The sequence below is a fragment of the Balearica regulorum genome, chromosome 3, assembly GCF_011004875.1.
Source record: "Balearica regulorum gibbericeps isolate bBalReg1 chromosome 3, bBalReg1.pri, whole genome shotgun sequence".
NCBI classification, from domain to species: Eukaryota; Metazoa; Chordata; class Aves; order Gruiformes; family Gruidae; genus Balearica; species Balearica regulorum.
In genome coordinates, this window is record NC_046186.1 from 80,758,981 (window position 1) to 80,773,001 (window position 14,021).

At 38.3% G+C, this 14,021-nt stretch overlaps 1 protein-coding gene across 2 annotated transcripts in view; it reads right to left on the reverse strand.

The window, feature by feature from the left end:
* Positions 1–13,789, reverse strand: part of COG2 (component of oligomeric golgi complex 2) — a 32,847-nt gene extending 19,058 nt beyond the window's left edge. Inside the window, exons 1-9 of one of the 2 annotated variants that reach the window (XM_075748653.1) lie at positions 13,590–13,789; positions 12,600–12,761; positions 11,749–11,814; positions 10,759–10,839; positions 9,990–10,093; positions 8,593–8,701; positions 6,627–6,806; positions 3,950–4,074; positions 2,517–2,643 (exon numbers count right to left, since the gene is read on the reverse strand). In XM_075748653.1, the coding sequence (XP_075604768.1) occupies positions 2,517–2,643; positions 3,950–4,074; positions 6,627–6,806; positions 8,593–8,701; positions 9,990–10,093; positions 10,759–10,839; positions 11,749–11,814; positions 12,600–12,761; positions 13,590–13,661 (1,026 nt within the window). In that variant the 5' untranslated portion in view covers positions 13,662–13,789. Of the gene's footprint in view, positions 1–2,516; positions 2,644–3,949; positions 4,087–6,626; positions 6,807–8,592; positions 8,702–9,989; positions 10,094–10,758; positions 10,840–11,748; positions 11,815–12,599; positions 12,762–13,589 lie in introns of both variants that reach the window. The other variant, XM_075748654.1, reaches the window with a different exon arrangement.
* Positions 13,790–14,021: the final 232 nt, after the last annotated feature.

Genomic DNA, 14,021 nt, shown 5'->3' on the forward strand with positions numbered 1-14,021 from the left:
TTCAGTGTGTCAAGATGGTATTCTGGAAATTGCACACAAGAGCTTTCAGGTAAAGTACTTTTCTCCCAGCATGGGTGTATCTATAGCACAATGGAATTGTAAAACCTATGGGAGTTAAATCCAGAATGAATGACAGATTAGTGCTCTTTCAGGCCTCCTTTCTTAGATAAGAAACCCAGTACTGTAAAAAGGCAAACAAGCCAGTAATGCTCTGCTACCTTAAGCATTATTCAGAGATACAAAGCAAACACTATGAAAAGACCTATCACTTCCAAAATAGAAGACAACTCAAGAGACATTTAGGTAGTTATCAATAACATTATATCCAAGAGAGGGAACTAACTGCAACATTGGTTCCGATTTCAGCTTCTAGGATTGGATTGTTGCCTCCACAAATTTATTTAAGAGAAGCTAAAATGGGAAACAAAGTGGAACAATTTTCAAACAGAGGAATCTGAACTTAACAGTCTCAAATGAATGTTTAGGGTTGAAAAGTATTCTTTTCAAACACCTGTAAATCTACAAATCTGACTCAGAAATAAGAGCACAACAAACTGAAACAATTTAAAAAACCCCCAACCTCTGCAAAAATAAATAATTATCTTAACATACATGTTTAACACTGCCAGTCTGATTTTTTTACAGGATTTTAAAAAATATTTTTCCATCCCCCCCACATATAAAAACCTCCTGACAGATAATAATGCATATTCCAACTTTTCAGCATTAAACCTATACATACATATGCAAACAAACCTGGAGAAAAAGACTTTTCTGCATTTCTATCAACCTAGAAAACAGAGCTAGAAGATTACTATCTAAAATCAGTGTTGCATTACTTGGATTATCAGCAGTGCAGAAACAATTTTAAAGTGTCCCCCCCCCCTAATTCAGAGCTATTCCTATTAGTCTTTAGATAGACATAATAGCATTTTTACACTTGGCATTTCAACTTCTTATTGATTTTTAGATAAAATGATTTAGACTGAGTCACACAGTCAGAAGTCTGGCAAGTTCTTTAGACTTACTACATGATTTACTTGAAAGTCATGGGGGTGTTGGGTTTTTATGGTTTTGTTTTTGTAAATAAACACAATTGTAATATTGGTCAATATTGGCTTAATATAAGATGACAGACCTTTAAAAGTAATTAATTTAAAATAGTAAGCCCAGCTCTTCCGACAAAAAAATACATTCTTGTGTAAACCAAGTAGCACAGATTACAAAAAGCCCAGCACGGGTCACAATTTGCTGTATGTAGAGCATTAGGTGAAAGCTTGAAGAGTGACTGAAATGGTATGGGAAACTGAGAAGTATTCTCACAGGGGAGGGGGAACACCCTATAGCGTCATTTGCATGGCATTACCACAACTTTCCTCAACATCCATTTCATTTGCTTCTTATTCAGAGTCAGCTCTGCAAACATTCACTATCATGCCTGCCTGCCTTCAATTACTCAATGTTTCTGTATGAAAGAGATCTTAAATTCCAAGAAAAATATAAGTATTTAGTAAAAGCAGTTTTACACGAACACAAGAAGAATCATTTGCCTTATGAAACTCCACCAGAAATCCAACATTTCCTTAAGTCATTTGTCCTGATATGCCTCCTATGCCTTCCTTCAAACAATTTATCACTGCCTGCCATCTCCATTTTGAAAAGGTTTCACACTAATTGTAAGTCAAGCTGCAAGGAAAAAAAAATCCAAATATTTCAGCAATCATGGTTAAATACAGACAGGACATGCAGAAAAGCAGAAATCTATTTTTTACTTGTGACATACTAGTAAAGTACTGCCAGAGCCAATCTTCATACTAGACCAAGAAATCTCTTTCAATATTAGTGAAAGATGACCTTTTAAAGGCAGAGCAGCACTGCCAATGATGAAAATATAAGTGTGACAAGTACTTAAATTAATTTTATAAATGTAAGCTTGCTTGCGATACCAGACAAAATATTTCTTTTATATTCTAAAACTTATCACGCTGCCTCCAAATATTCTTGGCTCTTTTAGTTGACTTGTGATTCTCCTCACAACATAATCTGCAGTACTGAAAAAGAGCAAAAGCTAGAACAAGCAAATGAAACAAAGAATTTTTTTTTAATCTTCCCATAGTACAAGGCAAGTTGTAACCCAGGTAATTAATTAACATTAGAGCCCTTCCTATACAGAAGTCCCAGTCTTGGGTAAACATTGGAGCCATCCACTCCTGCCTTCATTTATGTTGCAATTCCACAACTAAGAAAGAACATCTACTCCTAAAACAAATACTAAACCCAAATTCACATTACTAAATGGCTTCCAATAACTTCTGTATGACCTTTCCTGACAAACTTGAGGAGAGAATTAATTACTATGAAAATGAAATCAAGTTATTTGAGATAATTTCCTCTTCTGAGCCATGCAACAACATCAATTTACACAAAAGCAGCAGGGGAAAAGCTAGAGAACATGACTCATTCAATTCTTTTGTGTGTCAAAGGAAACACAAATGGAAGGAAAAAAAAATTATTACCTCATGAAACACATCTGGGTTTCCAGGGTTAAAGAGTGATGGCAATTTCTCTTCTAAACCATGTACTATTGCTGGCCACACTGAATTCACTAAGAAATCATATCCAGGAACAATATCTGCTTTTTCACTGAAATAAAATTGCAATTATTCCATAGTTATGTTTTACCACCAGGCTTCTATTTGGAGGTAGGGATAACTAAAAAGACATGCACTGCATTACACAAAATGCAATTAAGTTTTTTTATGTAGGTATGCTTATTCCCTTAAACTATTCTTCCTTCCAGATTTCATACCTGATCCCACAGTCCTATCAAATGCAAGGTATTTTTTTATAAATCTCAAAGTGTTTTAAAATTTTATTAGTTATATATTTTGCAAGTTTGTTCTGGAAAATGAGTACATTTCAGCTGAGAACACCTATTCCTGCTTGTATATTTCAAGCTTTAACAGCTCCAAACTTCAAAGAGGTACCAAGTAGGAGTAATGTTACTAATGCAATGGAAAGAAGCAGAATTTTTTCATAATTGTTCCAAGCTGTATTTATACATGATATTGTGCTTGGAAGCAAAAGATTAAAAGCTACCTTGATTATGAAGATTTATAAATCAAGAGCAGGAAAGATACAAGCATTTAATTCCAGTTCAGTACACCACAGTACAAAGTAGAAACATTCCATTATTAAGAAGAAAGATTAAAACTTACTGAGGGATTAAAAGAATTGAAACATTAGTAAAACTTAGGAGTCATAAAAAGCTCAGCAATGGATTACTAATTAGAAAAGTAATTCTGCAGTCCCTAGGGGCTACATCCATAGTTCTGCTAATTACAGCAGTCTACTATATTAACCAGCCTGCAAACAGATGAATAAATGGATACAATTCAGTAGACCTGAATTATTTACACTTCAAAACTGGCAATTTAATTGCATAAGGAATTAAGCACTTTTGGAGAAGACAGTGGAAGCACACAAATCAATCCAACCTGTAGTTCCAGCACATGCAATAAATCAGTCAAATCTCTGAGGATCATCCCCACTTTTCTGATGTACACTAACCCCCCAATAACTTTTGAACTTATATTTTTAATAGCTTTATTACAGCCTTCTCCTTGGATGAAGTGTACAGTCATGTTTCATTGATTCAAAAAAATCAAGATATCTGACACATTGTATTATGAACAATACTCAATTCTGCTACTGAAATACAGGATTCTCCTTCACTCCTTGAAGATCTGGGCCAAAGCACCAAGAAAGTTTGATCACTGTTTTGTTTTGAAAAACATAGACGTGAGAGAGAAATCAAACCTGACTATGAATCTTCAGGAAAGGGCAGGTAAGACGTTTGTGCATGGAAGCTAATTATGCAAAACATTTCAAATGTCTACGATACTTGCTCTAACTTTAGTGTAACTGAAAGAAATCCCAAGATACTTACCTTGAAATAGCTCCCCCGGTTACTTCACGCAAGAGACGGCAGTGATGAGGAACAAACTCCAATAGTTTGTTGTACATAGCCTGAAGGCCATTAGGATGAGATTGAACGTACTGTTCCACAATCACCTGCCAAGAAGACTTCAATGTTAAATATCGGAAAAGTAAATATGAAATACTGTAACGCAAGACTCGCAGTCTACTCACTCAAAACTCCTAATACTATAACCCCAAACATTGGGATAGTCAGTATATTACTTTTTTAGATTATAGCTTCCAAGTATAACTTGCCAGCTTGAATTATTACTTCTTTTAATGCAGTACTCTGACTGGCAAGACTGGCCTCAAGAATGGGAACGAGCTCCTTTCTTTTGAATGTTAGCTACTGTCTCTGGCTCCCCACCCACTGCACACATCACTGTCCCCTTGAAGCAGTCTGTGAAGTCAAATGGGTGACTGGAAAAACTAATCAAACCTCAGAATAAAGTCAAAACTTTCTTCTAAATTTAGAGCTTGTTGGTCCAATCCCAAATGCAGGTAAGCCAATAGCCAAGAACCTTCTGTGACAGTGCTAAGTCTTTAACACAGCTAGCAAAGTGGTTTGTCAGGGCAGTACCTCATATCCAGTGAAAAGGGATGATCTCTGCCATAAAGACAAGGCAGACAGTAGTTGGACAATTCAGCAAAGAACAATAGCTTATATTTCTTGGTATTTAACACCTGTCTGAACACTTTTGCCTTTTGCTACATCAACAAGCGGAATGGTGCAGAAGTGGGGAAAGAACGGATATTGAGAAAAATGAGAGGGGAAGGCTCCACACTGCAGCAGTTGCTATGGCATTAGCAAGCACCCAAAGGAAGTCTGTCCGTAAAGAGAAAGGCCACCACTCTTCAACTCCCTCTCCCATTCAAAAGCCCTGGGCTGGCTTTGCTTTATAAATGTGTATGTATACAAAGTAAAACCAGAATAATTTAAGTGTTTCCTTTCCAACAGCAGAAAAGAAACATCCTACTGACAATGATGTACAGCTCAGGTGTTATCAGATGTACTATTCTTTCACAGGGAAGAAAAAGGTAACAGTTCCATCTCTTGGCTGCTGAAAACATTACTGAGTGAACAAGGTAATTTATTTTCCCTATCTTGATTTAGAAAAACAACTCCTTCAGCAAAAGTTATACAGATTAACTCTTTGCTTGCCTTGGTTGGCAAGACTGTGGCAAACAGCCACTAAATGGAAAAAAGAAGCAAATACCTTAAGGTCACATCTGCATTTATGTTCAGAAAGGCACATCAGTGTAAGAAAAAGCAACTGTATTATTGCCTACAGAGACACATTCAATACTTTTAGAAACAATGTTCACATTACTTATAATATAGAGTTAACACTTTTGTTAAGAGCTATAAAAGCAGTCTCATTTTTTTGTAAAATGCCAGTAGAGAACAAACTGGTTTAAATACCGTGAAAGCCGAAAAGAGTATCTCACATCATAACATGTCTCTCACGGTTTACTGACCAAAGAGAATGTTATTAAATATCTCAATTTAAAGACTAACGGCAGTAAAAGAAAATCTTGACAGCAAAGGGAAAGATACATCCATAGTGTAACTTGGGACTCAAAGCCACTGAAGTGCTATGTATTACAGAAGCAACTATGAGGGGAAGATCTATGCTGCCTTCTAGTAACATGCACAAATTCAAGCAAGTGTATATTTGCAATTGCCAAGGCAGCTCTTGTACTTTACGGTTTTTCCTCCCCACAAGAGCAGGAAAACTAATACTGCTGAAAGATTCATAATGTGAGGTTTAGGACAACAACTTTGTAGCCGTGGTGCTGACCCAGTTTAACAACTTCTTTAACGACCGTGAATTTAATGCATTTATGAAATACTCTCACAATCTAGTGAAAGCCAGGGAAGCTTCCTACAACAGGGCAGTCAGCACTAGTAATTGTATTGCAAAAGGGCACTGATTCAGATCCCAGTAGGGAACAAATATCCTCTGAAATTCTATGGAATTGTTACCTGACCTGGACATAATTCCCAACACACACCGATGAAAAAGGTCAAAAGAGGTCTTGGCATTATAGCAACATCACTTTGGCACATTCATTAAAACCGTAACAAATCAAGTTATTTCAAACTCAGCAGACTATCAAATATCTTAAAATGTGTTTTTATATTTTCACTTGAAGCTTGGAACTAGGGTTACCATAATATAATTGTAGGCTCTAAAATGTGTTTAGTAGCAACTGCAGGTGTGCTGATACACAACAACAAATAGAGCACAACTGATTGACTATTTTTGCTGCATTTGTCTGCTACTGAGGCAGCCATGAAGAAATGCCTGCTCCAACTCCCACAGATGCACCCTGGTCCAGAAAAAAATTGATTTTACTCCAGTCATACACATTTTTGGATTCCTCACCCCAAGAAAAACGTAGGTGAGAAAAAGAGTCCCAATTGGATATAACCTGAAATTGGTGACAGGAGGATAGAGAATTCCTCCATCCTTTTTCCTTAAATAGCAACAACAAACAAATTAACATTGTGTTGAGGCTTAGTTCTCCTGCTCTCTCCACAAAGGCATTTTGAAGCTGCTAAAGAAAGCTGGATATTAACAGGAAAAATAAGCATGTTTGCAAATCAATTCATTTTCTTAGGATTCCTGATTTGATCTTACCTCATCTATATAAGGTTTTACAAGCACTTGACCAACTAATGCTTCTGCATCTCGTGTTTTGTCAATTGTTGCATAAGTGCGAAGACAGTGACGTATTATGTCAACATTTGAAGTTTGAAGACCTTCCAAGAGCAGCCCTTCCAGAGACTGCTGCAACATAGCTGTTATTCCAGCTATACGCTATGAAGAGAAACAAAATATAGTTATAAAAAAACAAAAGCAAAGCCTTGCTCTCACTGCTGAAGAATATTCTTCCAGAAATACCTAATTCAGCTTTCCATTTTCATTTGAAATGTGCCAAGTTTTGATAACTGTCAGCATTAACTTAACATTAACACAAGCCTAATGGGTTACTGATGCTATTTAACATAGTATTTATTACAGTAAGATTAAAACGAAATTATTTTCCTCTATACATTGTGCTCTGTACATTATGCTGTAGCTTTTTCTAAGGTCTGCTTTATCCTGAAGAAATAGGTCAATAATTGTTCCTTGTTCAACTGAACCACTATATGTGATAATATACAAAATTTTCACAATAAGTCACCAGGGATAAAAAATGTGGTGTTTACCCCTCACTGTCAAAAACTAAAATGGTAGTGTGTTGCCAGCACTATTTGTCAAATTACTGCAAAACAAAAGACATTAAGTCACACTGGCAAAAAAAAAAAAAAAAAACCAAACCAAAAAAACCCAAGACATGCCATTAGACTCCTTCTGGCTTCTGCCAACAGCTGCTTCAGTCAACATATATTTTCCCATTCACTACTGATTTTTCCTCATCTCCTGCAATATCTTTTCCACTAGATCAAACTCATTGCTACACTACTTGTGGATATACTCCTGACCCAAGATGGTCCCTTACAACTCTATTTGAAGCAAGTTCAGCAATACACATTAATTTAGTCACCGCTGAACTACCAATTTAATGAGTCAATTTTTTTTTCTGCCTTTTGCATGCTATATTGTGTCCACTCATCCTGAAATGATTCTTTGAATAGCCACAGAACTTGTTCTGAACATGCAAAGCCTGTAACCCAATTGCTGACTAGTCACAAAAACTATGATCCGATTGCCCTTAGCAACAACAGATACAGGACAGAAGCCCCAGAAAGCATCGTTAAAGAAGCCACACGATAGAGTAACAAGGGTCCTCCCACCATAAATACCACCCTGTTACTATCCATGTTTGATAACTCAGTGGCCAGAACAGTCTTGTAAACTGCCCATGAATCGACATGGTACCATGGAAGTCTTGGGCTGAAACATGTTTATGTTGCCAACAGACATCCATAGTGAAAAGCTGGAACTATGAACTACCTCGATAGCTCGAAAGCCATCAAGAATGTCAGCTCCATGCTAATCAGCTTAAAGCATTACCCTGTTTCCATATTCCCATTATTCATACAATCTACCTTTAAGCACCAGTCTTCATTTGTTGCCTCTCTTCAATGAATCAACAGGGGAAAAAAAACCCCCGACAATTCATCTTTTACAACAAATAGTTATTACAAACAGAATATTAGGGAGATTAGCCTACCAGCCTGAACAGCCAGTTAGGCAACAAATTTCAGCAAAAGACAAAGTTGAATACATTCAAGGCAGCCACTCTGTAGGCACATTCCATTTATATTCTGGTCTGTACGCTGCAGCTAACAAAACCAACATAAATCTCTAGAATGAGGCCTCAATATCAGCAAGCAAACAAACTGCAAGATACATTAGGCTGACAAAAATGTCTGTCATACTTCCTACCCTTATTCTAAGTAATTTATCCTAAAGAAGTTCACAAAGCATAAACCCTCAGAAGCAGCAATACTTCTATTCAGCTGATAAAAATGACCTCTTGAAACTCATTTTCCCCCATAAAATCCATAAAACTCAGTGGAAACAGGCATTTGTCTTCCAATTATATTGGTTTTGCTTGATCCTACAAACATTAAGCTGCCTATTGTGCAACACTTACCGGTCTCACTTTGTCCAAAAGGGGCATTCCTTTGCTTTGTACTGCATGAAATTGTAGTTGATTGAATTCTGTGGCAATTCTCTCTAAAACCTGTCCAGTTAAAAGCGGGCTAGAAGATACATGAAACAAACTAAGAATACAGTTTGATCCTTTCAAATCAACTCACCTTCACCTGCAGCAGATAGTAATGCTCTCCCCCAATTTTTGTGGTTTAATCTAAATATTTGGAATTCTGATAGGTACTACTACAGTTATTGCAATCACGCGATAGTAATCTGGAACAGATAACATGATTTGAGGTGTTTTGGAGCTACCAAGATATGAAGTGGGTGAAGCAGAAGCTGAGGGGAACATAAGAAGCTGCCTCAGCAGTATGAAGCACTCTTTTCTATATGGTAGTGCTGCTTATCATCTCATGAAAAGGGAGCCTTACAGCTCATACTGCAGTAAGTGTTCTTTACTACCGAGATTTGTTTCTTATTTCCCTTTTCTGTCATGTGGTAAAACTAATGACGGCTATCTCTACAGAAACAGTTTTACCCTTCTCAGGTCTACATAGTCAAGTTTTCAGTCACTCAACTACAATCTTGCTTCGAAACATGATTCTGCAAAGTGCCTCACCCTGACTGAAAACATTTGCATATGCTTTGCCCCTCTAGGTATCAACCTATTTCTCTGTCTACCTCCCCCAACTCATTACCATGTGATCCAGCACACTAAAGAGACAGTCTCATGTTCAAACAGGTTCATGAAATGGTCTTTTTCTTCCAGTGTAATTTGCACTTGCACCCCAGTCAATTATTTTAAGCACATAGCTGGTACATCAGTTCCAAAACTGGCTGAAAGACATTTTCCACCTCTCAGCAAAGGCAGAGGGAGGAGACACTTTCCATGAAGTTATTAAAAACCAAAACCTGTGAGGCTGACTGGAATTTGTTACAAATTTTCCTTCTACCAGAAGTACTACATGTGTGGCTTGCCTGCCTCAGACTATTCTCGCAGCAATCCTTTCAGTTTTATGTATGCAGGGAAAACAAGAACAGCAATTTCCCATTTTACTTCCAAATGATATTGAAATAAACTGTACTTTAGAGTATTTCAGACATGACAGAATTAGTGACTTCAGAGAAAAAAATAAAATATATTATTGCATGCAAACTTCAAAAAGCACACATTTACTGACAACACTACAAGTAATTCAGAACTTTGAAGGCTGTTACTGTAAATGACTAAAGTTTGCAGAAGACTAAACCTGAGAAAATACTAAAATAAGAGGTGCTTATTCCATCAGAGTTACATTTCTAAAGACAGATCCTAATGTTTGTAAATTGATCTACACCAACACCAAGTTAGTCCCATCAATTACAAACAAAATCAAACATTTACATATTTTTTACCTGTTTCCCTCTAATGACGACAATTCTTTAGTGCCTTGGGAATGTAGAATCTTCTCAATTTTCTCAACAGACTGAATAACGTGAATAAGTCTCAGGACACACATCTGTAATTAAAAGAAAGATTTTTCACGTCTGACCCCAATCTCAATTTACATTGCCTAACAACCCTGAAGATATTTTGGATGGGGTTTTTTTTGTTTTTTGGGTGGGTTTTTTTTGGGGGGGGGGGAGTGGGGTGCTGTTGTTTGGGGTTTTTTTGCTGATGTTCAGTTCTCTTGCTCCATCTTAATGCTTGAGTCATGTCTCAGTCGAAGTATTGCTCATGTAAGTCCATAAAACCCCACAATGTTTGTCAGAGATGTAGAACAGCTGTTCTTATCCCTGATTTTTACCAAGTTAAGCACAAAGACAAATGTTAGTTCCTCCCCCCTCATACAGAAATTAAACTGCTGTATTTCAATTACATTCATAATAAGCAAGTTTATATACTACTACAAGCAGAAACATGAGTAACTGTAATTAAAAAGAGTCAACCAAAACATAAATTTTGGCAAATATAGTAAAATAAAGATTTATGATCAACTAGACACTGTAAAAAATGAAGCCTGTCAATCAAAACTTCAATCATTATTTTTACAAGTGCAAAATCCTGCACAGTGTGCATCTAGACAGCCTAAAACTTTTAAAATTTCATTTTCTCTGGGTTAATGGCAAAATAAAAAATTGCCCTAACAAGGATCTTTCCAAGGTAATCATTTGTCTGTTGTACCTTTTTTCTTCTAATATCTTCCTGTTTAGTCATTCGGTCATCTACTGCTTGAATTCCTTCACTGACACATGACTTAAGACTCTGTGAGAGAGAAGGTCAGTATGAAAAGTTGGCTTTCTGCTTAAGGTTTAAAAAACCTTAACTCAAAAAATCTAAACTTAAAACAGGAGACAGATTAGTAAGAATAAAGGACAAATAAAAGCTACAGTACATCAACTGCCCTAAGTGAAAAAAACCCCAGAAATAAGACTAAATAACTGAAAGTATAACCTACTCCTAAAGTACTGCCACCACAGGTATCATTATTTCAACCAGAAGCATTCTTTTAGTACCTTACAGAGAACAAACCACCTTTCACCCAGAAATAACCAATAAAACCAATATGATTTTATGTCTCAAAATGGAAGTTATAAATCAGATTTAAGTAGCATTTTTCACATAATAAATATTTCTCTGTGCTAACTGTGATCCTATTTTCTGTTTTAGAAATCAAGGCACATATTTTGAAGGCACATTTATGCAGCAAACATTACTTTGAACCAGCTGCCAAAATGAACAAAAATTGCCCTTCCTTAAATACCAAGTCACTGTAAGAGTCAGAATAAGACCAACCTTCAAGAGGGTGATCTTTTATCAGCACAAAAGTCCCTAGTGGGACTGTTTTACATCTGATTTATTTACCACCATCTTTTAGTTACTCTAATGCTAAAAAAGTTCAATATTGCATGATATACTTGTCTTTCAAGAGTCCATTCATTCATCACACTTAAGAAACCTTTTATCTCTTTGTTAAAAGGCACTACAGAAAATGTAAATTTACTACTACTATAACTGCTTGAAAACACACCTCTCCTCCTACTACTCTAAGAAGTCAGTTTTCAAAGAGAAGTTTTTTATAACAATACTAACATGAATAAAAGACATTCTATATATCATATGAAAGTGAGCTGAATTTTACCAAGCAGCATATAATGATTGTTTTGAGCATACCATAACTTCTTCCCTTAACTGTCCCAAGGGTACCGAAAGCTGATTAAGGGCCTTGTCCATGCCAACCTAAAGAAATTAGCACAAAAACATGTATGACTTTGTTGATAAGGTCATATGTGAGCTACTGACAAAGCCAATCATTTTACAGAGACTAAAAGAGAACTGAGAAATGACACCTCCCTTTAGAGTCTCCAGTTTCAAGTACAATGCAAAAATATGTTACCCCAAGTACAGGAATAAAGATATCAGACCGCTTGTCGCACAAAGCCAAAACTGAAAGAAAACTTCAACCTATGGAAATTTTTCTTCAAACGATAACGTTAAATCTTGGTCTTCGCACTTATATAATTTGAATCTGGATGAACTGGAGTAAAAGAACAGGATACACAGTGGATAAGACATTTTAATATTAAAATGATTAAAATTCTCAGTCAAGTGTGTTGGGGTTTTTTACGATATATTGACTGTATAGTAAATTTAAGGATTCCTAAAAGAATTCGTCAGAATGGTCTTATTTTATCTTTGCTATTCAATTGTAATGATCTATTTCCTTCAATTTTACAACTACTAGCAGTTTCAAAGAAAAGTTTGCCTTGAGTTTAACTTCCTAATGATTTTTTTTAAGACAAAAAGCATCTAAAACATTTATTGTGGGCCAACAGTAATTCTGCACAATACCTATATTCTACATTTAAGGTCTTTCAGTTTCTCTCAGTGCAAGGAGTCACAGTTTAAGATGTCTTAAATCTAACAATGCTAAAATAAAAGCCACATACTTTTCATAAGAAAAATAAAAATCACACTAAAACATGTTAAGTCTGAACTACATAGTACAACTTAATAATACTTACTAGATTCGTTGAGAGATTAACAAAATCTGCATAGTCCTTATTTATGAGTTCTACCATGGCAGTTTTAAGGAGTTTGTAATAGAGCTCCAGATCCTCTCTGAGCTCTTCCAACTGCACACGTTTCCTGCAGTCTGACACAAAGTGATCAACATCAAAATCCGGCTGAAAATGAAACAGGAAAGGGAGAAGGATCTAAGTAAAAAGTTCAAACCAGGACACACCCCACACCCAAAATATACTATTCTATATGTCAGTGAGCTGGCCAAACTACAGCACTGGGGGGCAAAAAATGCTACTTAATAGAGTAGTTTTCAAGGTTCCAAAGTCCTGGCCTTTTAACCTCAAAAGCACGTGATACTGTGGGTCAGAATACCGAAAAGACTAGCTCTCCAAAATACAGGGCTGCATATTCCCTGCATACACTTCAAAAAAACCCCAACCAAACAGAAGCCAAAACGCAGTATTAAGAACTACTTTAAGCTCCCCAAGCAATGAGGCCCAAATGCTGGTTATCGGTCTATCTGCAACTCGGCTCCAAAGCACGCAGAGTGTGATTTGGGGGAAGTATGACTCGGGTCTGCCCTGGGAGGTGAGCTGCCGCACCCGGCCCCGGCCCGGGACACAGACACTCGGATCACCCGGTCGCAAAGCTGCCGGCTCTCTCCTGGGGCAGGCCTCCCGCCCCGCTCCGCCGCCCAGGCTCCCCTACAGTCTCGCCAGACCGAGAAGCAAAGCCCGCTCGGATACAACCGCGGAGGTGCAAGCCGCACCGGGCTTTGCCAACGGCCCGGATCCCTTTTTCAGTGACACACTCAGCGCTTCTCCGGGGGCCTCACCCCAAAGAAAAAGCCGTGGCGGAGCTAAAAGATCCCGACCAAGGCTCCAGACCCCTCTCACCCTCCCAAGGAATCCGCCACCTCCCTCCTCAGGAGGCCCCCCGGGCCCACAGCGCTCTTCCGCAGCCTGCCTGTCTCGGCGGCCCCCACTCACCTTCATGAACTCGTCCTTGTCAAAGCAGAGGTTCTCGGGACCCCGTGGCAGGTTCATCTTCTTCGCCTCCATGACCGGCCCCGACCCGCCAGGCCCAACGCGGCGGCAGGATCCGCCGCTGCCACAGCAACGCCTCCTCCGCCAGCACGGCACGGGCAGGCACCAGCGGGGCGGGGCGGGCCGCAGCCTGCGCCAAGAGAGGCACAGCGGCCGCCCGCCGCCGCGGCAGCGCCCACTGGAGGGCTCCGAGCGGCCATGCAGGCGGCAAAGGGCGGATGGGGGAATCAGCAGGGATTTCAAAATGGCGGGGCGGGGCGGCGGGGGAGGGGGGTGTGTGCCGACGGGTCGGGCACGGGCCTTTGAAGGTGGCCTACCCAGCCTGCTTGGAGGAAGTTTTCTGGTTCCTGTCGCTTGGTGAAGTTAGGGGAGTTG